At 46.4% G+C, this 25,128-nt stretch overlaps 1 protein-coding gene across 2 annotated transcripts in view; it reads right to left on the bottom strand.

Moving 5' to 3' along the window:
- Nucleotides 1-689: 689 nt before the first annotated feature.
- KIF1B (kinesin family member 1B) overlaps nucleotides 690-25,128 on the bottom strand; it is a 149,059-nt gene continuing 124,620 nt past the window's right edge. For both annotated transcript variants that reach the window (XM_080801428.1, XM_080801427.1), the window contains 12 exons: nucleotides 19,328-19,433; nucleotides 13,744-13,858; nucleotides 12,762-12,895; nucleotides 11,957-12,018; nucleotides 10,635-10,780; nucleotides 9,592-9,831; nucleotides 8,455-8,526; nucleotides 6,588-6,709; nucleotides 4,872-5,021; nucleotides 4,313-4,505; nucleotides 3,986-4,104; nucleotides 690-3,489 (listed from right to left, as the gene is read on the bottom strand). In XM_080801428.1, coding sequence (XP_080657554.1) covers nucleotides 3,447-3,489; nucleotides 3,986-4,104; nucleotides 4,313-4,505; nucleotides 4,872-5,021; nucleotides 6,588-6,709; nucleotides 8,455-8,526; nucleotides 9,592-9,831; nucleotides 10,635-10,780; nucleotides 11,957-12,018; nucleotides 12,762-12,895; nucleotides 13,744-13,858; nucleotides 19,328-19,433 — 1,502 coding nt within the window. In that variant the 3' untranslated portion in view covers nucleotides 690-3,446. The remainder of the gene's footprint in view (nucleotides 3,490-3,985; nucleotides 4,105-4,312; nucleotides 4,506-4,871; nucleotides 5,022-6,587; nucleotides 6,710-8,454; nucleotides 8,527-9,591; nucleotides 9,832-10,634; nucleotides 10,781-11,956; nucleotides 12,019-12,761; nucleotides 12,896-13,743; nucleotides 13,859-19,327; nucleotides 19,434-25,128) is intronic.

Below are 25,128 nucleotides of genomic sequence, written 5' to 3' on the forward strand. Positions count from 1 at the left end.
GGGGACCCACATGGACACAGCGCGAGGAAATGGGAGCGTACCAGAGCTGCTCCGCACTGGGTCATCCGTTCTTCCCCAAGCCAATGTGCAATTCATTACAGCTGTATAAATATACAAATACCTTTAAAAATTAAATATCCCTGTAAATCACAACAAGCAGCAGGCAACGAAGTCTTTGCTTTGAAATATGTGCCAGGAGAAGTCATTTTTAGACCCCTAAAGATCTTTCACAATGATTTAACTTATTCCTTCATCTTAAAAGAGCTGAAAAACCCCACTGAAAATATCGAGTAGTTGCGGAAGTTCAATGCAGCTGAAGGGGGAAAAAATGTAAAGCAACCATGGTTTCTTAGCCGGGAGCAATCACTTTCCTTCTCGCAGTGATGGCTTGAGCGTCTAACGATGTGCTAGGATTTGGGTGCCCACCCCGCTGCCAGCAACAGCCCTTCCCTGCACCCCTGGCCGTGTGCACGGCTGGCTGGCCCTGCACAGCCCGGCCCGAGAGCTGGCTGACTCCCAGGCGGGCGCAGAGGTGAGGAGGCTGTGGGCGCCGGCCCTGTGCGGGCTGTGAGGTCATGTTTGGCTTTGGCAGGAGGTAGGAGGGTGGGGAAGGAGGGGAGGACATGATTACTTTTAGCGAGCACTCATTTGTCCTTCCTTTGTGTAGGAGCTTTCTCTTTTTGTTTTTTGCTTGTTTAAAGGAGTGCTTTTGAGGGCAAAAAAAAAAAAACACCACATTAAAAAAAACCCTCAAAAGGTAGTTTCCTGAACTACTAATATTAATATGTTAATATTAAATAGCAACTTTCCTGCCACCCTGGCTTTAGTTAAAGCCTCGTAAGTAGTTCCTGCTATAAATGGTCTTTCAGCTTTGAAGTGGGGAGGGGTCTGCGCAGAAAGGGAACATTAATCCTGAAACCGTTCCAGCTCCAACCTGGACACGGGCCGCCAAAGGAAAGGGGAACCAACAAGGGCCGTCCTCAGATGGCGCAAAGCACCGGTGCCAGAGACCCCCGCCGGACGTGGACGTCCTGCTTCCTCAGGGGCCCTCTCACCCAGGGGTGTTACGAACAGTCCAGTGCCGCCAGCTCTCATCTCTGACACCTCCAAAGCAAAGACTTTCCAAGCCAGTTTTGAGTTAGAAGAAAAACCAAACGTCACTTCAGTGTATCCCATGATTTGACTCCCCCTCAGCCCTCCCCACCTCCCTCTGCCATGGACATGGGTCCCTCTGTCAGACTTCACGACAAACAGCAGCGGCACCCGTGACTTCATTTTAAAACGTGACCTTCGAATTTCATCTTCATTTCCCTGAAATAAGATTTCATTCCGGTCCAGCAGCGGTCTCTAAACACCAACAGATCCTGGATTTGAGTCTACACCAGAAGGGCACAGAAGGGCATACTGTGCCCATTAGACAACGAAGGAACCTTTAACTACATTGAAAATCTCACGCACTGCTTAGAAAACAAGTAACATCATAGTTAATGACCTACGTTTTAAGGAGAGGAAGGAAGTTAAAAAAAACCTGGAGTTTTTATTGATCACTTCTCAGCTAAGATCACAGCCTGGGATTTCTATCCTTTCTCTCCAGCTTGCCATGATTCACTTTTCCTCCTCTCCGCAAGGCAACTCTACCGAAGCCAGAAGACCTGTTCTCAGACATGAGCCCCACCAGGAGGTCAGAAGCAAGGGTCCGCTGACGCGCGCCTGCCCAGCTCTATTCCACAGCGGGCACGAGCCCCTGCCCCGAGCTGCCCGACGCGGAAAACCAGCTGGTCCGCACCACCGGAAAGGCAGCAACTTCAAGGCTGGAGACCCTCAGTCTCCACGAGGTGAGAGAGGGCAGACACTTTGCCGAGTGCCTGAGGGACGGCCAACAGGGGTGTGTGTGAGGGGGTAAGGATGGTACAGAACGCCCCACATCAACCGGCAAAGCAGCTGAATTAACCTGCAGGCCTTCCCTTCCCCAGGCCGTTCCTATAAGACTTCCCGGCAGCTGAAAGAAAAAAGAGCATCTCATCTTCTTCCACGATGGCGTCTGGAGGCAGAGGCCCCTGTTCCGTCAGAGGAGGAGACTGTCGGCCGCGGGCTTCCTCTTTCTCCGGCGGTGTTTCCACATCCCAGGAAGGCAAGGTCGGGGCAGCAGCCAGCCACTGGGGCCAGGGCTCAGGTGGGCCTCCGCTCTGCCCCCGGGGGTCCTTTTGTTTTTTCTTTTTTTTTTCAGTGGTGGGAGGGGATTTGTTTTAATCTCTCGATCCAAAAGGCAAAGCCCGCCGTGTCTGCTTATTTCTGATTATGGGAGGAGACGCATTACTGAAAGCATTTTCCATTTGACCAGGATCACTGGAGACGACCCCCGGATTCAGAGGGAGACTTCCAAGTTTGAACTTGAAAGTTACATTTCTTTGATCAAAAGGAGCTACAACAATCACGAGGTCACTACTCAGCATCACCAGAATTATAATGACAGCAACGACCATCAAATTCATTAGCAGAAAGTCACTCCCCCCTTGTGGGACATTTGTGTATGACACCGCACTAATCCCAAACTGTACCACCATCGCTAATGCCAAGAAGAAAAATGAGAAACTCTGAGAGAAGAGTGGTTCACAGGAGCGCCTGCTGGGAGGAACTCTCCTCATCTCACCGTCTGCCTCCCTTCATGATACAATGTCAGATTCCACCGTCCTCTCAACTCCACGGGTGATATCCTGGGCTCTTCCCTTCCTTAAAGGTCAGCAGTAGCCGCCATTCCAGGCCCGCTAACAAGTCCTGCCTTCTCTCTCCCACTACAAGAAAACCGCATAACCCCGTTCTAAATAAGCTCTACTTTCAGAGAACACACCTGTGCCGTTTCTAAACTCATGACCACCTTTTCCCTGAAAGGAAATGCAGGGATTCGCAATGGCAAAAAGAAATGGAGAGGGAAAGGTTAAGTTTTTTCCTTTTAGGTTCTGAAAAGAGCTAGATGTTTCCCCTCCCCGTAGTCTCTACGCCACCCCCCCACCCCAAAATTAAAGTGACATCACAAATAGAGAAAAGGAAAAGAAGTATTACGTTGTCTTAAAAACCAGACAAAGACACAGTGCCGACATCACAGGCGGTCATAACGGGGACCCATTATACAAAAGGAAGCCAAAAGACACGAAAAAATGATTTGGAGAGTCACTGGATCCCCTCTGGGTTGTTTTTGTTTTTTTGTTTGTTTTTCTCCCTTTTGTTAGGCCACATGCTACTACTGAGATTCTCAGCACAAGAAAAAAGAGAAGGGTACGGAGCAATGGAGACGGGGGCCCGGAGAGCTGGAAAGAGTGTTGACAGGAGGGAAAGCGGTTATTCCACAGGCTTACACACGAGAGGGGCCGTCAAGAATCACAGAGAGAAGTGAGAGGCAACACTTTCTTTATCTCTCACAGGCGAGTGAGGGCGCTCAGCACAGTCACTCAGTCCTTCGGCTCGCTGGGGCATCTGCGGGAGAGTTTTGACCTAAGGTGACAGAGGAACAGGAGGGTTAGAAAGCTAGATCCAGACGTCTCTCCCTCAGCACTCCCCTCCTTGATCCTCTTCCCCTCCAGCACTCAAGGCCCAGGTCTCTAGGCTCCTGAGTAGGTAGGCTAAGCTGTGGGGGACCCTGGGACACAAGCCCTGACAGGATCAGAGGCTTGGCTCACAGGCTGGACTACTGGGAGACCATGAAGGTTCTCACCACCTTCCCCTGACTCAGGAAATTAAATAAAATCTTGAAAAAAAAAAAATCAAAGCAGGATGTTAGTTGGATGCACATGTGACCAGCTTCCCTTAGCCATTCAGAACGGCAGGCCATAGCTGATGACGAGCGGAGGTCTCGTCCCCACGTTACAACCACGCTTACGCGGCTGTCCTTCCTCTATCTTCAACCTACGTTTTGGGAACAAGACTTCCTTCTTGATTTACACTGACCAAAAGCCAACAAGGAGGAGGAAACACGAGGATGACTTCGTACCGTATCGTGCCAGCAAGGAGTGGGTTAAAGGCATACAACCAGTCGTTCATGTCTTTGTCGTTGAGAGCCTGTAAGAGGACCCCACGATGCTTTGTGCACACGGCAAAGATGTTGGGTGTCTGAAAGAGACGCAGGGGGACGGGACAGTTACGATGGCTGCTGACAGCGGAGACCACCCTGCCAGCCTCCTAGGGCACCAAGCACCTCACACTGAAGGTTCAGGGAGACCAGACACACAGGAGAGAGGCCACACCACACCGCAGAGAGTTTAGAACTCGGAAGGGAGGGGTAACCATGGCAACCATCGGCCGACAGAGCCGGACTGACCTTCACCATGGCCTGCTGGTCCTCGCTGTACTCCACCTGAGCCGTGGACAGGTTAATGACGCCACGCTCCACGGGGTCTTTGTCGCTGTTGTAGATGAAGACATAAGGCCGACGGACCACGACAAAATGCTTAGCCCAGTTGCTGTAAAGTGGCTCCTTGAAGTGCAGGTACCCTTTCTTAGAGACCACGGAGCTAAAAAGGACAATAGGACAGTGGCTGGTTGTTTACAAAAAGAAAGTGATCATGGCCTGAGGAACACAAAAATAGGTCTCACCGAGGCCCAGTGCCTAGGATGAACAAAACGGGCCAAAGATCTGTTTGGCCTCGAATCTTCTCTGCTAAAGTAACACAGCAAAAGAACACAAAGTGCCGCCCCCCAAGCACACTGTGGTGTGGTGACGTGCCTGATGGGACACCGCGGGGTAGGAACCAGCCCCGCTCCCTAGCCCAGACTGCGCTGGCATTAGACAGCAACGTGCACCTCGGGTACAAGAGCAGAGAGAAAAGTACTGTGATCTGTCTTTTATACCCGGCACCCCTGGTCAGTACAGTACTCACCCTGGTCTGATTTCCTCAATATCTGGAACAAGATTGAGAAATTCATTTTTTCCTGCTCGGGCCAAATAGGGTGTTTCCACAGTTGGGACAATCTGAAACTGTTCAAATTCTGTGCAGGGACTAGAGGCCCGGGAATTGGCTTCTGGGGTCCTTTAAAAGAGACAGGTTAGGGGCAAGAGGAGCGTCAGTGAGGTGCATGCATAACGAGTCCACCCCGCTCACCGGGAGGAACGAGCCCCCCTCACCAGCAGGGGCCTTGCAAACATCGGCTGCAGAGAGCTCGGCTGAGAAGACAAGCAGTATCAGAATGTTAATTCCAGCTTTAACTGGGGTCACCCTTCAGAAGTTACAAAAGTCACCGAGTCACGCCGTCCCTCTTCCCGCTCTGAAGCCCTCCAAACGGAAGTGTCAGGGGCATCAACTCCACTCCCTTACGTGTTTCTATTTTGTTCCCAGGCCACAACTAGGGCAGTGCTTCTCAAAGTGTCATCCCTAACCAGCAGCGACACCTTCACCTGGAAACTTGTTAGAAATTCAAATTCTCGGGCTCCAACCCAGACCTACAGAATTAGAAACGATGGACGTTTACCCATCTCTACAAGCCTCCCGGGTGACGCTGGTGCGCTCTGACATTGGAGTGCCACTGCCCTAGGGGGCTTGGCGGAGAAAGCAAACAAGTGGGAAGAAGCTGGCTTCCCCGAATGACCACCGCCTGAGGGCAGCCTGGGACGTGACATGAGCAGGAGCGCCTACACACTGCACTGTGAGTTATCACAGAGCAGCTTAGCCTGGTGAATTGTATCTCACCCATTCCAAAAATCCCTTTTAAATACTTCACCATTTCTCAAGTTGGGACGTATCTTACAATTGATGACAGGCCACATTTTGGTTGGCAGTGCTTTTGTCTTTCTTAGTGGCAGCCCATTAAATAAGGTTATAGTTGATGACATCCCAAATTAATTAAATCACCTGGTTGTGCTATTTTCTCAGCCACACTCACTGGTGGCCCTGTGGGTACAGTAAGACAGACAGCTGGACGATACCAGGTGGGTTCTGACAGGCAAGCACGTTGAACACAGACAGGCCCAGGAGTGTGACGGTGAATCACAAACAAGTGATTACAGGGATGAATTCATTGGATCTAGACTAAATTTGTCTCTATTATTCTTACCAACATGTTTCATTGTGCCATCAAAATCTAATTTCCAAACTAGTTTTAAAGTGTTTTCCCCAAGATGGGGACTTGCTCTGTTTGATAGGACTAGGGAACCACGCAGGAGTGGGAATGGTAGGCCAAAATGTGCAGGAGAGGGATTCAGAAGAGGAACCAAGGGTTTTCGTGCAGGAAGCTGGTGAGACATGGTGGAAGAACGAACAGGAGCATCTCCCTGGGGCTGTGATAGCCATAAAGGGCTCCCACGTACTTCTGAGTGCTGCCAAGAGGGGTGGTTCTGCCCTCAGTGGAGAACCAGAGCTAGAGGAAGGCTGGTGTATCTTTGGTTCTTAGGCTAGCTTCTCTCTGTGAAGTCTGAGGTTCCTTTTCTTCCTCTTTTTTGTATGTATATATGTATTTCTTGTAATCATTACCGCCAATGCGGGGCTCGAACTCCTGACCCCGAGGTCAAGAGCTGCACCCTCCACCAACTGAGCCAGCCAGCCGCCTCTTTTATTATTATTATTTTTTTAAGTAAACTTTAAGGAAACTAGCGTACTTACTTCTGCTCCAGAGAGTTGCTTCTAGCATCTACCAGAGAAGGGCAGGTGGAGGAAGGAGTGAGGGTCGCGCTGCTGAAACTGGACACGGAGGGATCCCGTCCGATAGGAGAGATGTCAGACAACTGGGGGTGGGGGCGAACGGAAGACAGCAAGTGAGATTCAGCTGAAAACCCAAAATGCCTCTCTAACGAGGAGCTATGACACCCAGTGACCTCCCGTTCATATATCTGCTGCTGCAGCTCACTCAAGAAGATGACTTACAAATCCTTTATGGCCTGTCATATTAGGAATCATTTACAAGAGGCCAGGCTGGTTTTTCATTCTGTGACTGTCCTGCATTAATTAAATGAGCCTATCTCTGTGAGCCCAGTATTTAAAACAACAGGCACTATTCTAAGAATATGGCAGAGGCCCTGTCCTCCAGGAGCTTACATTCTTTTTTTTTTTAAATTTATTTTATTTTAATAAACATATAATGTGTTTTTATCCCCAGGGGTACAGGTCTGTGAATCGCCAGGTTTACACATTTCACAGCACTCATCATAGCACATACCCTCCCCAATGTCCATTTCCCCACAGGAGCTTACATTCTAAGTGGAGAACAAATCAACAAACAATTTGCAAAGTGTCAGGTAGTCGTACAATCCAATAATTCTACTATTTGGTATTTACCCAAAGAAAATGAAAACACTAATTCTAAAAGATACGTGCACACACCTATGTTCACTGTGTTCACACTATGTTCACCTATGTTCACTAGCTAAGACAGGAAAGCGACTCAAGTGTCCACTGGTAGATGAACGGATAGAGAAGACATGTCTATACACACAGTGGAATGTCATTCAGCCATAAACAAGATGGATGCAACAAGATGGATGGACCTAGAGGGTATTACGCTACGTGAAATATGACAGAGAAAGACAAATACCACATGATTTTACTTATATGTGGAACCTAAAAAACAAATAAACAAACAAAAACAAGGAAAAAGGCAGGCTTTTAAGTACAGAAACAAAGAGGAGATGGTGAGGGGATGGGGAAACATGAAGGGGATGAAGAGGTACAGACTTCCGGTTACAGAGTAAGTCGGTCATGCAGATGAAAAGGACAGTGTCGGGAATACAGCCGCGAATACTGTAATAATATCGTGCAGTGACAGATGGGGACGACACTTGTTGCGTGGCGAGTGCTGGGTAAGGTACGTAGTTCCATCACTATGTTGTACGCCTGGAGCCAACTTAACACCGTGTGTCAACTGCACTAGAATAAAATGTGGCGTCAGGTGGCGGTAAGAGCTACAGCAAAAAATGCAGCAGGGAGAGAGGTCAGGCGGCTTCAGGGAGCTGCTGCCTTTACAGAGGGTGGCTAAGGAGTGGATGTTCGAGAGAAAAATGAGCAAGATAAGGGCGCCAATCACGGGAACATCTGAAGGAGACCACCCCGAGGAAAGGAACGGCGAGGGCGCAAAGGCCCCCCCAGCAGGAAGGAAGTGGGAGCAGGAAAGGTCGCAGGGCCCAGCACTAAGTGAGCACTGTAGAGGCGCTTTCAGTACTCGCCTCTTTGCTGAAGGCAACAACATTTAATGCCACCAAGAACCTCAGGACTTCTGGTGTCCTGTCACACAGTGACACACCAGTGTCTTCTCCAAGGGATTCCGGGAAAAGCCAAAATGTGTCCCATCTGATAATACCGTGAGAGACATCTGATAATACTGCAGGGCCTTTGTCTGCGCAAGTCAGTGTTCCGACTCGGAGAGATTAAATAAAACACAAGAGCAGGGCACGTCCTTCATCCTCAGACCCGACGCTACACGCATGTGAGGCCACGTCCACGCAGGGAACCCGGGAGGGGAACCTGAGCGGCTCACCTTGCAGTCACTGATGCTGCCGTGCACCTGGCTGAACTCCCGGTTGAAAGTGTGGGTGAGAAGTTGCAGGCACTAGGGGAGAGAGAGGAAGGTGTGAGTTTCAATGGTTCCATGAAGCCCTCGATGCAGGCAGGAAGAGGGAACAACAGGCTAACACCCACGGCGGAGCTCAGGTGCAGCCCCAAAAGGTCTAGAATAAAGTAAGAATGTAATTTAGCAACGGCAGCCTGGCGTATGCCTAATGAAGAGAAATTAAGTGGGTCAAAAAGCCATTCTCAAGACGACAAGAGCTGCCAGCACCACAGTCTGGAAGTGCTTAAGAACACAACAGTGCCCCTTCCGATTCCTCCTGGTCCTAAAGGCCATGGAGACTTCTGGATGGACATTATTTTTCTAAACTGACTAGAAGACCATCCGGTTACTGAAACAACACAGCACAAAAGCCCTCTCACCCCTCTCGTCCACTGTGGGCCAGCTGCCCAGACACCACACGCCTGGGAGTCATCCTCAGGGACCCCTCTGCCCTCTCCCACCCCATCCGGGCAACAAGGAGCGCCAACGCTACCGCCCGGTGTCTCTTCCGTGACGACTCTTCCTCTCCAGCCCGCAGCCTCCTGCCTCAGCTGAGACCCACACTCACCCGGAGAGATCTTTGTGCCATCAGCAGCTCTTTGTGCCCCGGGTCTCTGTCACCCCAAACCCACTCTCTTTCTTGCTGCCGCAGCAGTCTTCCGAAAACACGAACACTTGCTTAAGATATTTCTGTATCACCCCCAGGACACTGCACTCTAGTCCAGTCCCCAGACCCTGCGAGATCTGGTCCTGCCCCTCCCTGTGTTCCCCAGCGACTCCCTAGCGCTGAGCCGTAGCCTACGTGGTCGCTCCGGGGCAGGCTTCCAAGCTTAGCTCCGCAGCCCCGGCCTGTGGAGGCCTCTCCTCTGGCTCCCCCAGGCTCAGACACAGACCTCTACCACACGCTTGTCACCGAGTCACCTGTGAGTGCAGCAAGGGTAGAAACGGAGTCTTACTTATTTCTATCTTCACAGCGAGTACAGGCCTTGAAACAGAGGCCCTCAGAGAAACATGAAAATGAAAAACCAGCTCCCAGGGGTCTCGGCGAGAGGAAGGGACTCACACCTTGGTAGCCAGCTCCTTCTCTCGGTCCACCAGGCTTTCGATGTCTGCCGAGTCGTAGCCGCTGCTCTCGCTGGGGGTGATGGCGCTTTCAAAGGTGGTGGTAGAGATCTGAGAGGAGATGCTGGTGGAGGTGCTGAGGGTCCCGCTGCTGAGGCTGGGGGACAACGAGTCACTCAGGGATCTGGGGATGGTGTCACCAAGTCTCTCACGCAGCAGCAGGAAGTGGCGAGTTTTCTCCACCTGAGAAGATCAGCACAGCTGCCTCAGCGGACATAAACCTCGTTAAGATTTTTTTTGTTTTTTAAAGATTTCTTATTTATTTATTTGACAGAGCAAGAGAAGAACTACAAGCAGGGGGAGGGGGAGAGGGAGAAAAAGGCTTCCCGCTGAGCAGGGGAGCCTGACGCGGGGCTCCATCCCTGGACCCGACCCAAGATTTTTTTTTTTAAGATTTATTTACTTAGGGGCGCCTGGGTGGCTCAGTGGGTTAAAGCCTCTGCCTTCGGCTCGGGTCATGATCCCAGGGTCCTGGGATCAAGCTCCGCATCGGGCTCTCTGCTCAGCAGGGAGCCTGCTTCCCTTCTCTGCCTGCCTGCCTGCCTACTTGTGATCTCTGTCAAATAAATAAATAAAATCTTTAAAAAAAAAGGATTATTTACTTATTTATATGAGAGAGAGAGATGGAGGGAGGGAGAGAGAGTGCCTGTGTGAGTGGAGGGGCAAGGGGCAGAGGGAGACTGAAAGGGACAAAGAATCTCCAGCAGACCCCCCCCCCCCCCCCCCCCCCCGCTAAGCCACGAGCCTGACACGGGGCTTGATCTCACGACCCTAAGACCATGACCTGAGCCGAAACCAAGAATCAGGCGCTTAACTGCTGAGCCACCCAGGCATCCCAAAGCTCATTAAGATCTTAATAAGGAAAATATGCCTCCATCATGAATGAAAGCCGAAAAGCCAAGATCACACAGAGGAGGTGAGTGTGTGGTTGGTATTCTGGGACTTGTGCTCAAGAGTTCACCTGAGCGTCTCCTGCCCTTGGGTACCTCGTGAAGAAGCTCCAGCTTCTCTAACTCCCACTGGTGCTCCAGAATGAGACTGTCCCCACGGGGCCGCCAGCCTGCTAAGTTCTCTTCTCCTCGCACATATGCCACTGATGTATCCAAGATTTTTCTTCTTCTCCTCTGCATGCCTGAGCCAAGAGAAAACAATTTTTTTTTTTCAGAGAAAACTCTGATTCCATTTTTAGCTCAAAATAATTCATACACATGGCAAATCATGACACTTACTCAAGATACATGGGATTTTATTTACTAATAAATATTCATCCCTTTTCCCCTAAAGGAATTCTTTGAACTTCTTTTAAAACTGAGTTACATTCTTTGATAACTATGAAGACTGTAATGCAACTTGAGAAGATGCCCAAGCTATTGTGTTAAGTGAAAATATAGAAAGACTGAATAGTCTGTACCCTATGGTTCCAAATATATAAAAATACACACTTATGAATAAAGTAGGAAAGGACCACCTCTCCATCTCCCCCTTCCCCCCCGCCACACCCCACACTCAGAAGCTTGGTTAGGACTCCAGATGACAGACAGCTTCAGCACCATCATTTCCCATCAATTTTTTAAAAAATGTTAGGCTGCTTATACGTATCAAAGATATAAATTTATGTTAATTAAGAAACTTTCTTAAGAAGGTATCTGGACACTATAATTAGCTGTTATGGGGACTTAGACTCATACTCAAGTTCTGTTTTTAATCTAAATCTTACCTGTGGGACCTGACCTTCTTCCATAAGTGTTCTCTAAAATGATTCAAACTCACCTTAATCAAATGCTCTTTAAAAACCCTGACTTTTGTCCATGTTCCAGTTTATAAACACAGAAATACAAAGGCCACCAAGCTAGAGGAACAGCAGCAGTGCAAAGAGACATCAAAAAGGACACAGTACAGATTCAATGTAATAATCCATCTCCCTAGAGCACGGGAAGTTCGAATTCTAGCTCGACAGCACCTATAAAGCCACCCTGCCGAGGTATCTTTGGCACTAACGTGGAAAGGGAAATGGCTATGAAGTTTGCCAACCCAAATTCATTCTAAAATACTCAAAATTTGTTATAATATATTGCAACCTCATGACATTTTGTTCAATGTAGTTTTTATAACTGTTTAGGAGGTCTCAAACCAAACAGTGTTGTAACTCAGAAAAACTCATCACCACCAAAAAAAAAATGGCTTATGAAATATATCTGCTTTCTAAAAAATTTTCTATTTATCCTATATGAGTAGGATAGATTTTTGACATAATATACTCCAAACACAGGCAAAGATAACTATCAGCTCCCCATCCATAAGGGCTTACCTGGACTGCCTGTGTCCGCCATTTTGCATAAACTGAGTTCATAAATTCCAGTGACTCGATTGCTATTCGAAAGAAAACAAACAACTGGTTAACTTCTTACAGCACAAAACAGGAAAATCTCAATTCCTTCTACTTAAAACACTGCTGTCGGGACTGCAGCCCACCCTCAAATACAATTACAGACTTTTCTTATTTCTTTTCTTATTCTAAACTTAAGAAGTATATTTTTCCTAGAAGGAGTTTGTTTTCAACCCAATCTCTTGAATTACTTCAACAGGAGGAAATGAATTGAATGATAAACCCAAAAGTGTGTAATACAAATATACAAATTAAAAATCTGCCTTACCACAAGAGAAGAGACGAGGGGGAAAGTCTGACTAGGATGAAATGGTGAGCATCGAATTCGGGGGCATGTGATTAGGAAGGTACAGAACCCTACTGTTTAGGCTGGGAAGTGAGGCACAGGTAATCCCTGTGTTAGGCCTGACGTATTTTGATGTACCTTAAATAGGAATAAGTCTTTAACAGAAGAAAATCCCAGTGGTAATCGGTAAGAATTAACATCTGAAAGAACATTCAGTCCCTGCAAAACTGTTCTGCGAGGGTCCCAATGTAATACGCCTTCGTCCCTTCACACACTCACGCATCCATCAGTATTTCAGTCAATGGCAACACCTGGGAGTTACCGCACTCCCGCTATCAGGCTGGAAGCCGACCCTGACACAGCAAGCCAGGGACCCCGAGGGCTCTGCTGAGTCTGCTGTGGGCGAACCAGCTGGAAGCTACACTTGTCTCAGACACTTACGAGTCTGGTGACTTCGAGTAGCCGCTGCCGAAGAGGCTGCGCAGAGAGCGTGGTGGCGAGATCTTGGCGTCCCGGGAGTAGAAGACCATGCACACGTCCTTGGTGATGACCGCCGGCTGGATGCAGTGATCCAGCTGAAAGCACAAAGAAGTGGGCTCCATTTAAATGCAGACAGAGCACCTGTGGCAGGACTCTGTGCCCCGCAGAGTGGGAGAGCTGGTCCCGGAGGTGGGGGCTGGAAGACGTCAGCTCTACCAACTATTTCAACAGCAGCTCAGCAGACAGTGTGTGCAAGAGGAGGTCGCAGTCCTTGCAGCTGCTTTATTTTCCCCAAATTAAAAAAAAACTTTCTTCTGAAATAATGGCAAATAGTTATTATTTATTATGTGCCTAGCACTGTTCTAATGCTTTTGTGTATGACCTCTCTACCCCTTTGTGACGGAAATGCCGTCATTACTACTCCCATTTAAGAGATGGGGGAACTGAGGCACAGAGTCCCTGTCACGCTGGCAGTAAGTGGCAGCACAGGGATCTGAACAGACAGGCTGGTTCCAGGGTCTACGCTGTTAATCACTACGAGGCTCTGCCCAAAGCCATAAAAACAAGAGGCGAAGTTTTCTTAAAATCCTACCTTCTGTGAAGAAGGTGATTAGGTTACTAAAACTGAAGTTATAATAGAAGCCATATGACCTTCTTTAAGTTTATTTATTATTATTATTTTTTAGGAATCTCCACACCCAACATGGGACTCGAACTCATGACCCCAAGGATCAAGAGTCACAGGCTCTTCTGACCGAGCCAGCCAGGCACCCCATCGTAGACTTTGTGATTACACAGAAACTAGGAGCAGAAGCTAATACAGTCAGAACAGTAGGAAACAGCTGACAAAACAATCAGTTGAACCTCCCCTCCTCACTTGTGGTAATCTGCCCATTGCTCAGGCCCAGCCATTCGTGGTGATTGAGGTTCACAATCTCCTCACCTCTAGGTACGCTGACAAGGTCATGTAGATCTTTTCCCCATAGGGCGTCACTCGGTTCAGGAGGAGAGAGTTATGGAGGGAGCTGTCCCACACGGCCTCGAAACGGTAGAAGGTCCTGAGGTCAGAAAGGCAAGAGGCAGTCATCCAGAAGAAGCCAAGTCACCTCGGTCCAGGCACTCAGTCAGTGACACTACCGCATCCTACACCAACAAACACTTGCGGCGTGCTGAAATCTAACGACACAGCGGAGCCTTCATCCCCTGGAAGGAAAAGGCAGGCCCCCAGTCTCTCACCGCACCCGCCACCCAGGAGCACTTAGCTATGCTTTTCTTTTTTGGACAAGCCTGCTTCTCTGCCTACAAACATAAAACCAGATCAATCAAAGAGATTAAGATGGAAAGGACAAGTGCATGTGGACAGAAACTGAAGGAAGAAAGCCTCTGTCAGTCAACAAAGAGCAAGAAGCAAATCCTCAGGAGCCTGGAAGCCTGTCTTCACATCCCAGTCCAGTTCCGCCAAGCCTTCGAAATGTCACAAACACCTTCGAGGCCTGACAGAGGAAACAGGCAGAATAATTTAAGTACAGAAAATCTGATTTGAAATAAAAGAATAAGAGGCTACTCTTAGCTGAGGTTTCAGTAAAAGAATGATTTTAATACCAAAACTGGTTACTATTTGTTACCTTTCAAAAAAAATCCACATGAAAACCAATCTTACGCTTCAATAACAACCTGAAGCTTGACTTTATAAGCGCCCAGAAACTGTTTTTTGTTTTTTTTTAAAGATTTTATTTATTTATTTGACAGACAGAGATCACAAGCAGGCAGAGAGGCAGGCGGGGAGAGAGGGGGGGAAGCAGGCTCCCCGCTGAGCAGAGAGCCGGATGTAGGGCTCGATCCCAGGACCCTGGGATCATGACCTGAGCCAAAGGCAGAGGCTTCACCTACTGAGCCACTCAGGTGCCCCATGAGAAACTGTTTTTTAAGTTGTTCTAATATCTACCTTTTTCCTACTGGTAAAGCCCCACAAACCTGGCCGGACAGCCGTTCTGCCGGTTCTGCCGCCCCCTCCAAACCACTGCACTGAGTGACAGCCCAGCTCCCAGCTCCGCCCGCGGCCCCCCACCCCGGCAGGCCCCACGACAAGGGTCTGCTCGGCACAGAGCACGTCCCGTCCCACTGGCCTGCACCCAGTTCAGCGAGAAAGAGTTTCCTCACACTTTGCTTCCTCCTCCACTCCTCCTCGCTCCTTTCCAAATGGTAACCGTGCTATTGCTGCGTTTCCTAGATCTCCTGTGACAAATAACTCCCTTAAATGAGGTGGAGAGAGATGGGAAAAGACTTCCTTCACCACTGAACCAGGATTTTTTTTCTACCCCAAAAGAAGAAAATAAATAGATGAGACAAGCAGCTCTGACAGCAGAAAGAGAAATGCTTAAAAATAAACCACCTATTTCTCACAGACTCAGCGGCCCAAATAGTCTCTACTACCTCACAGGCCAAAACCAAGAAAACAGTGAGGGCTTATGCAAAACTACAGAGCAGCAAAGCCTCACGCTCCTGACAGAGGACAAAGAGAAGAACAGAAGACCCAGGCTGAGATTCCTCACGGAAGGAGGGCAGTGACACTCTAATCTGTAATCCAGCGGAGGCGAAGCAGAAGGTGCATAAGGATAAAACGGGCAGGTTTAGTAAATGGGACGAGAAAGAGGGGCTCTATCAGGCCCTCACGAAGCGGTGTGTGAAACTGTGCGCGCAGCAGGGACAGTCAGGGCACAGAGGGTACACGATAAGGCGCAGCTCTATCCTAGGTCTGCACGGGGCAACACTACTAAATGAGAACGGCGGTCCAAGCAACAGAAGACATAAAGCATTCTGATAAACTAGAATCTTTATGTGCAAAAAAGCAAACAGAAAATACCTAGGAATATCCTTATCAAGAAAGAGCCTGCAAAAACACAGAAAAGGCTTTTGTTAGTGTAGAAGCAGAACAAAAAAGGAAAGGAAAAAAGAGCAAAGCAAAAGGAAAAAAAATACATAAAAAACAAATTTGCCGTGAAGCAAAGTAAATCCGAGTGGACAACGAACAGAGAACTCTGTGGGCACAATCTGACAGACAGCTTACAATGACACGGGTCCCTCTCCTGAGACATTTAGTTAAGGAAAATGCTGGGCACAGAAAGGATGGTGGACACCACCTCCATTAACACCCCGTCTGCAGGTGACGCAGTGCCGGAAACGGTAGGAAGCTGCTGTGGCGTGAAGGGAAACCACGTCAGTTAGGTGACCCAGAAGCAGGACTGGGAGGAAAAGCGGCAGTGGCCCCTGTGGCCTGCACAGCACTAGCTGGGCCCCGGGAGAGCGCTCACAGGCGAATGTGCTTCACACCCCCAAACTGGAGTTAAGTTCAACTTTAAACAGTAAACCTTAGGCAAATAGAATAAAAGCTCTCTTAACCAAATTCCACCTAGCAACTTCCCAAATTCACTTATGCTCTCCTTATTCTTAAAATATAAAGACAGATGTCCGTTAGCACTGAGCATCCTAGACAGGGCGATCTCCCATGCCAGACGCTTTGCTTCTAAGACCTGAGTATTGTGCTTACCAAGTATCAATAGTATTTGGTTCTGAACCTGTTTATACAGTTTTAGTTAATAAAATCATCTAATTTAATCAAATATTAGGCAAATCCATGAAACATGAGGGCAAAAGGAATTTTTGTTTAGTGCAAAACAAAACTAAGTTGAACTTCTTTTTTTTTTTTGAAAGATTTTCTTTATTAGAGTAGCACCTGGGTGGCTCAGTTGGTTAAGTGGCTGCCTTCAGCTCAGGTCATGATCCCAGGGTCCTGGGATCGAGCCCCACATCAGGATCCCTGCTCAGTGGAGAGCCTGCATCTCCCTTTCCCTCTCCCTGCCATTCTGCCTACTTGTGGTCTCTATCTCTCTGTCAAATAAAAAAAAATAAAAAATAAAAAAGATTTTATGTATTTTATGTATTTATTTGGCAGACAGAGAAAGATCACAAGCAGAGGGAGCAGCAGGCAGAAGGAGAGGGAGAAGCAGACTCCCCGGTGAGCAGAGAGTCTGAGACAGGACTTGATCCCAGAACCCTGGGATCATGACCTGAGCTGAAGGCAGCTGCTTAACCAAGTGAGCCACCCAGGTGTCCCTAAGTTGAATTATTTTATTTTTTGAGAGTGTGTGTGAGACAGTGTGAGTGAGCAGGGGGAGGCCAGAGAGAGAGAATCCCAAGCAGGCTCCATGGTCAGCACGGAGTCAGATGCAGGGATTGAGCTCATGACTTTGAGCTTGTGACCTGATACAAAATCAAGAGTCAGACGCCCAACCCACTGAGCCACCTAGGCGCTTTCCAAGTTGAATGTTTGTTTTTTTAAAGATTTTATTTATTTGACAGATAGAGATCACAAGTAGTCAGAGAGGCAGGAAGGGTGGGGGGGGGAAGCAGGCTCCCCGCTGAGCAGAGAGCCCAATGTAGGGCTTGATCCCAGGGACCCTGAGATCATGACCTGAGCCGAAGGCAGAGGCTTAACCCACTGAACCACCCAAGCACAGCCCCAAGGTTGAATGTTTGTAAAAGACATGATAATGCTGAGTTAAAAAACAGCTGTTAAGTTTGGATGTGATCAATGTAAAAAAAGGGGGGGGGCAAAAATAAAATTTTAATGATCAATGATGAAAAGTTTAAAGGATTTTGCATTTAGATTCTTCATAGGTTTCTAGTTCTTGTTCCACCAAATTAAGAATCAGATGATGAATTATGGGCTTGGTTTTGCAAGAAAGACAATCCGAAGTCCAATAAATGAGCCTACAATTTAAGGAAAGGCCTTGGCCCTGCAGTAAGAGGTTGACAAATTAATGTACATTTATATAGCTTAAATTTAAAATGTTTAAAGTGTGTATCTTTTTATTAAATATACTTGACTTTGGCCAACATTTTTTTTTTTTTTTAAGATTTTATTTATTTATTTGACAGAGATCACAAGTAGGCAGAGAGGCAGGCAGAGAGGCAGGCAGAGAGAGATAGGAGGAAACAGGCTTTCCGCTGAGCAGAGAATCTGATGCGGGGCTCGATCCCAGAACTCTGGGATCAGGACCTGAGCTGAAAGCAGTGGCTTTAACCCACTGAGCCACCCAGGCGCCCCTGGCCAACTTCTTTGATTAACTCTATACTTCTGTGAAAGAAGCTGCTTCTAACAAAAGCCAAATTAATCTACAGCATTTGACCTGTGGCTGGGTATGAATCAACGAACTTTTGAAGTTTCCTCTAATGTAGGCAACCAGCATTTCAACCAAGCATCATTATTCTGTGTATTTTGCTAAATATTCTAGGGAGATTTCAGATCTATTTCTTACAGCTGCAAAGAAAGCACGGTGCATACCAACTGAATATCTGCTATCAACGTAGCTGGATAGAATACCATGTACGGTTACTGCTGACTTCAGAGAAACGGATTGCTCACGATTCCGCCCAGGGCTAGGCCAGGCAGGGCCAGAGGGTGCTTCCTTATCTCTGCACCCCTCCCACTCAGGTACACCCTCATATTCCTTCTCTCTCGCTCGCTCGCTCACTCTCTCTCTCTCTCTGCGCCTTGAGCTCCTCCTACAGGCAGAAAACAGACACTTGCTTTTTTTCCTCTTTTCTATGCAAAACCGCCACAAGGAAACAATGGAAAGAAATTAATCCCGCCCCAAACTTTTACACCTGTTTCTGCTTTTTGTCTCCTTTTTCCTCTCCCTCTTTCCAACACAGATGTGAGGACATTTTTCAGGAACAGACAGAGGTATAAGAAGTCTTCCTGAAATGCAAAGGCCAGCCCTGCTTCCCAGCCCTTGCCACATAAAGGAGTGGAGTCTGTGCACAGTGACTTCACTCCTTTCCCGGGGAGAGAGGGGGGCCTAGTAGATTTATCTCCAGTCTGCCATGGGAAAGCAGATTGGCTGTGTACTTTATGCACTGTCTGTCCTCATTTGATTATAAGATGCAATTTTAAGAGAAACTAATTTAAAATTTAAAATAAAATTCATTATTTATAGCAGACAACCTTGTTCAGAGAGTTTATATATATTAGTTTGTCACCTTTATGAGCAAATGAACATGAAAAGCACACATAGACTCCTGGACCCTCTGTGGGCAGCAGCCAAGGCTAGACGCGAGAGGGTCCGCTATGCCAGGAGGACAGGTTTCCACGACACTCAGGACCAACAGACCTTCCTCCACAGCAACCCCTTCGCAGGAAAACAGTCTCAGCAACAATTAATCTGTACTTTAAACCCCTGGGTAGCAGGCTGCACTTTCTTTTGCTGCTCTTGTCTTTCAGACTGTGTTACATCTACGCAAACTCCACCACACAGGACAGAACATTCATTCGATCCGGTAACTGATCCGCACCCCGACCTCTATTTGCTTTTGGAGAGCAGCGTGGCAGAGAGGAAAGGGACGTCTGAAGGGAGAAAGGAATTTGTTTCTGCACCTCAACAGGAGTCCCCGGTGAACAAGGAATCCCAATGGGGGAGCCATCAACCCCTACAGGGGGGCCCCCTCGGGCTGTGCAGAGGCCCTACCTGCTGGAGTTGTGGGAGGACTTCAGGTACTTGGCAGAGATAATATTTAGAGAGAGGATGGCGTCCACCGCAGCCTCATCCACCTCAGCCTTATTCCTGATCCGGCCTACGAGGAAGAATAAAGAAACTAGGACAGGGGTACACTTGCGAACACAACAGAAATTCATTTAGCCAAAGAGAGACTTTTAAACCCAGGTACCTTCAGGTGCTGGAAGGGTCACGCGGCTCACCACCGAGTGCTCTCCCACAATTTCCCGTGTGGCATTCTGCTGACTTCCCACATTTAGTCCATTGTGAAACCTGACTGATTCTCTATTCAAAAAATTTGATTCACCTCAACTTTTATTTCCACCACTCCCTGCCCACGAAGGTCATCCCCTTCCTGTCTGGAACACTGCGGTGGCCATTTCACTGGCCTCCTGGCTGCTCACCTCTCCCCTTCTCCAATCCGCCCTACGCCCACTTTCAACTTCTTAAGCCACCGCCTTCGTTATACCACTTTCTTGTTCAAAATCCTACAACCGTCTTCAAATGAAGACTTAGGGGAACCCGAGGGGGTGCAGGGCCTAGAGGTCAAGAGCATAGTCTGTGGAGCTGGACCGCCCGGGGCCAAAACTCAGCTTCAGTACTTTCTGGCTGTGAGGCTTAGGCACACTGCTCAACCTCTCTGAGCCTCATCTTTGAGGCGGGATTAACAATTCTGCCCTCATAAGATTGTTACAACCATGTTATATGTTTGTTACATTATATTAAATAAGCTAGTATTTTTAAAGCATTCAGAAATGTACCTGTTACAGAGTAAATTAAGTGTTCATTAAAAAAAACCAGGGCTTGAAAACCACTGCCCTAGACGAAGAGAATATAATCTCCCTTCTAGAGGTTCTTAATCTGGTCCACAGATAACTCAAAGAGTCTATGTATAGAATTCAGGAGGTCCTTGTGCTTCAATGGGAAAATGAAGTACAACTTTATTTTCACAAACCTCTGACTGAAATTTGGCATTTCCTTCAATTCTGAAAGGAGGGGACAATTCACAGGAAAATCAGCAGTACCTGTGACTCTGTCCACAGCAGAAATCGTAGAAGTTTTCATATAATACTAAGATAAAATATCCTGACATTCATCACACTCTGAATGATAAAAATCAGACCCACTGCTTCTTTAACGCACTTAATGCATTAATATAAAGGACAGTTTGTTATAAATCTGTTTGGTATTTGAGCAATTTCAGTACCATTAGTTCCCTTTGTAATCCTATGTACAGCTGACCCTTGAACATGGGTGTGAACTACAATGGTCCACTTATATACACAGATTTATTTCCTTAAGTACAGTCAGCACTGTGAATGTATTTTCTCTTCCTTTTTTTTTCTTCATAAAGATTTCTTTTTTTTTAAAATTTTTTAATAAACATATAATGTGTTTTTATCCCCAGGGGTACAGGTCTGTGACTCACCAGGTTTACACATTTCACAGCACTCGTCACAGCACATACCCTCCCCAATGTCCATTTCCCCACCACCCTCTCCCGTCCCCACTCCCCCCAGCAACCCTCAGTCTGTTTTTTGAGATTGAGTCTTTTATGGTTTGTCTCCCTCCCGATCCCATCTTCTTTCATTTTTTCTTTTCCTACCCCCCAAACCCCTCATGTTGCATCTCCACTTCCTTGTATCAGGGAGACCATATGATAATTGTCTTTCTCTGACTGACTCACTTCGCTAAGCATAATACCCTCTAGTTCCATCCATGTCGTCACAAATGGCAAGATGTCATTTCTTTTGATGGCTGCATAGTATTCCATTGTGTATATGTACCACATCTTCTTTATCCATTCATCTGTTGATGGACATCTAGGCTCTTTCCACAGTTTGGCTATTGTGGACATTGCTGCCATAAACATTCGGGTGCACGTGCCCCTTCGGAGCACCACGTTTGTATCTTTAGGATATATACCCAGCAGTGCAATCGGTGGGTCATAGGGTAACTCTATTTCCAGTTTTTTGAGGAACCTCCACACTGTTTTCCAGAGTGGCTGCACCAGCTTGCACTCCCACCAGCAGTGTAGGAGGGTTCCCCTTTCTCCGCATCCTCGCCAGTGTCTGTCATTTCCTGACTTGTTAATTTTAGCCATTCTGACTGGTGTGAGGTGGCATCTCACTGTGGTTTTGATTTGTATTTCCCTGATGCCGAGAGATGTGGAGCATTTTTTCATGTGTCTGTTGGCCATCTGGATGTCTTCTTTGCAGAAATGTCTGTTCATGTCTTCTGCCCATTTCTTGATTGGATTATTTGTTCTTTGGGTGCTGAGTTTGCTAAGCTCTTTATAGATTTTGGATACTAGCCCTTTATCTGATATGTCATTTGCAAACATCTTCTCAATATCTTATCAACATCTTCCCATTCTGTCAGTTGTCCTTTGGTTTTGTTAACTGTTTCCTTTGCTGTGCAAAAGCTTTTGATCTTGATGAAATCCCAGTAGTTCATTTTTGCCCTTGCTTCCATTGCCTGTGGCAATGTTCCTAGGAAGAAGTTGCTGCGGCTGAGGTCAAAGAGGTTGCCGCCTGTGTTCTCCTCAAGGATTTTGATGGATTCCTTTCTCACATTGAGGTCCTTCATCCATTTTGAGTCTATTTTCGTGTGTGGTGTAAGGAAGTAGTCCAATTTCATTTTTCTGCATGTGGCTGTCCAATTTTCCCAACACCATTTGTTGAAGAGGCTGTCTTTTTTCCATTGGACATTCTTTTTTTTTTTTTTTTAAAGATTTTATTTATTTGACAGAGATCACAAGCAGGCAGAGAGGCAGGCAGAGAGAGAGAGGAGGGGAAGCAGGCTCCCCACTGAGCAGAGAGCTCGATGCGGGGCTCGATCCCAGGACCCTGAGATCATGACCTAAGCCGAAGGCAGAGGCTTTAACCCACTGAGCCACCCAGGCGCCCCTCCATTGGACATTCTTTCCTGCTTTGTCGAAGATGAGTTGACCATAGAGTTGAGGGTCTATTTCTGGGCTCTCTATTCTGTTTCATTGATCTATGTGTCTGTTTTTGTGCCAGTACCATACTGTCTTGATGATGACAGCTTTGTAATAGAGCTTGAAGTCCGGAATTGTGATGCCACCAACTTTGGGTTTCTTTTTCAATATTCCTTTGGCTATTCGAGGTCTTTTCTGGTTCCATATAAATTTTAAGATTATTTGTTCTATTTCTTTGAAAAAAATGGGTGGGATTTTGGTAGGGACTGCATTACATGTGTAGATTGCTTTAGGCAGAATAGACATTTTCACAATATTTGTTCTTCCAATCCATGAGCATGGGACATTTTTCCATTTCTTTGTGTCTTCCTCAATTTCTTTCATGAGTACTTTATAGTTTTCTGAGTATAGATTCTTTGCCTCTTTGGTTAGGTTTATTCCTAGGTATCTTATGGTTTTGGGTGCAATTGTAAATGGGATGGACTCCTTAATTTCTCCTTCTTCTGTCTTGTTGTTGGTGTAAAGAAATGCAACTGATTTCTGTGCATTGACTTTATATCCTGACACTTTACTGAATTCCTGTACAAGTTCTAGCAGTTTTGGAGTGGAGGCTTTTGGGTTTTCCACATATAGTATCATATCATATGCAAAGAGTAATAGTTTGACTTCTTCTTTGCCGATTTGGATGCCTTTAATTTCTTTTTGTTGTCTGATTGCTGAGGCTAGGACTTCTAGTACTATGTTGAATAGCAGTGGTGATAATGGGCATCCCAGCCGTGTTCCTGACCTTAGCGGAAAAGCTTTCAGTTTTTCTCCACTTAGTATGATATCTGCAGTGGGTTTTTCATAGATGGCTTTGATAATATTGAGGTATGTGCCCTCTATCCCTACACTTTGAAAGAGTTTTACTCCGGAAGGGATGCTACACTTTGTCAAATGCTTTTTCAGCATCTATTGAGAGTATCATATGGTTCTTATTCTTTCTTTTATTAATGTATTGTGTCACATTGATTGATTTGCAGATGTTGAACCAATCTTGCAGGCCTGGAATAAATCCCACTTGGTCGTGGTGAATAATCCTTTTAATGTACTGTTGGATCCTACTGGCCAGTATTTTGGTGAGAATTTTTGCATCTGTGTTCATCAGGGATATTGGTCTGTAATTCTCTTTTTTGGTGGGATCCTTGTCTGGTTTTGGGATCAAGGTGATGCTGGCCTCATAAAATGAGGTTGGAAGTTTTCCTTCCATTTCTATTTTTTGGAACAGTTTCAGGAGAATAGGAATTAATTCTTCTTTAAATGTTTGGTAGAATTCCCCTGGGAAGCTGTCTGGCCCTGGGCTTTTGTTTGTTTGGAGCTTTTTGATGACTGTTTCAATCTCCTTACTGGTTATGGGTCTGTTCAGGTTTTCTATTTCTTCCTGGTTCAGTTGTGGTAGTTTATATGTTTCTAGAAATGTATCCATTTCTTCCAAATTGTTGAATTTGTTGGCGTAGAGTTGCTCATAGTATGTTCTTGTAATTGTTTGTATTTCTTTGGTGTTGGTTGTGATCTCTCCTCTTTCTTTCATGATTTTATTTATTTGGGTCCTTTCTCTTTTCTTTTTGATAAGTCTGGCCAGGGGTTTATCAGTCTTATTAATTCTTTCGAAGAACCAGCTCCTAGTTTCGTTGATTTGTTCTATTGTTTTTTTAGTTTCTATTTCATTGATTTCTGCTCTGATCTTTATGATTTCTCTTCTCCTGCTGGGTTTAGGCTTTCTTTGTTGTTCTTTCTCCAGCTCCTTTAGGTGTAGGGTTAGGTTGTGTACTTGAGACCTTTCTTGTTTCTTGAGAAAGGCTTGTACCCCTATATATTTTCCTCTCAGGACTGCCTTTGTTGTGTCCCACAGATTTTGAACCATTGTGTTTTCATTATCATTTGTTTCCATGAATTTTTTCAATTCTTCCTTGATTTCCTGGTTGACCCATTCATTTTTTAGAAGGATGCTGTTTAATCTCCATGTATTTGGGTTCCTTCCAAATATCCTCTTGTGATTGAGTTCTAGCTTCAGAGCATTGTGGTCTGAAAATATGCAAGGAATGATCCCAATCTTTTGATACTGGCTGAGACCTGATTTATGACCCAGGATGTGGTCTATTCTGGAGAATGTTCCATGTGCACTAGAGAAGAATGTGTATTCTGTTGCCTTGGGATGGAATGTTCTGAATACATCTGTGATGTCTGGTCCAGTGTGTCATTCAAGGCCTTTATTTCCTTGTTGATCTTTTGCTTGGATGATCTGTTCATTTCAATGAGAGGAGTGTTAAAGTCCCCTACTATTATTGTCGCTGTATTTCTTTGATTTTGTTATTAATTGGTTTATATAGATGGCTGCTCCCATGTTAGGGGCATAGATATTTAAGATTGTTAGGTCTTCTTGTTGGACAGACTCTTTGAGTATGATATAGTGTCCTTCCTCATCTCTTATTATAGTCTTTGGCTTAAAATCTAATTGATCTGATATAAGGATTGCCACCCCAGCTTTCTTCTGATGTCCATTAGCATGGTACATTGTTTTCCACCCCCTCACTTTAAATCTGGGAGTGTCTTCGGGTCTAAAATGAATTTCTTGTAGGCAGCATATTGATGGGTTTTGTTTTTTTATCCAATCTGATACCCTGTGTCTTTTGATTGGGGCATTTAGCCCATTAACATTCAGGGTAAGTATTGAGAGGTATGAATTTAGTGCCATTGTACTGCCTGTAAGGTGACTGTTACTGTATATTGCCTCTGTTCCTTTCTGATCTACTACTTTTAGAGTCTCTCTTCGCTTAGAGGACCCCTTTCAATA

Source organism: Martes martes, assembly GCF_963455335.1.
Source record: "Martes martes genome assembly, chromosome: 4".
NCBI classification, from domain to species: Eukaryota; Metazoa; Chordata; class Mammalia; order Carnivora; family Mustelidae; genus Martes; species Martes martes.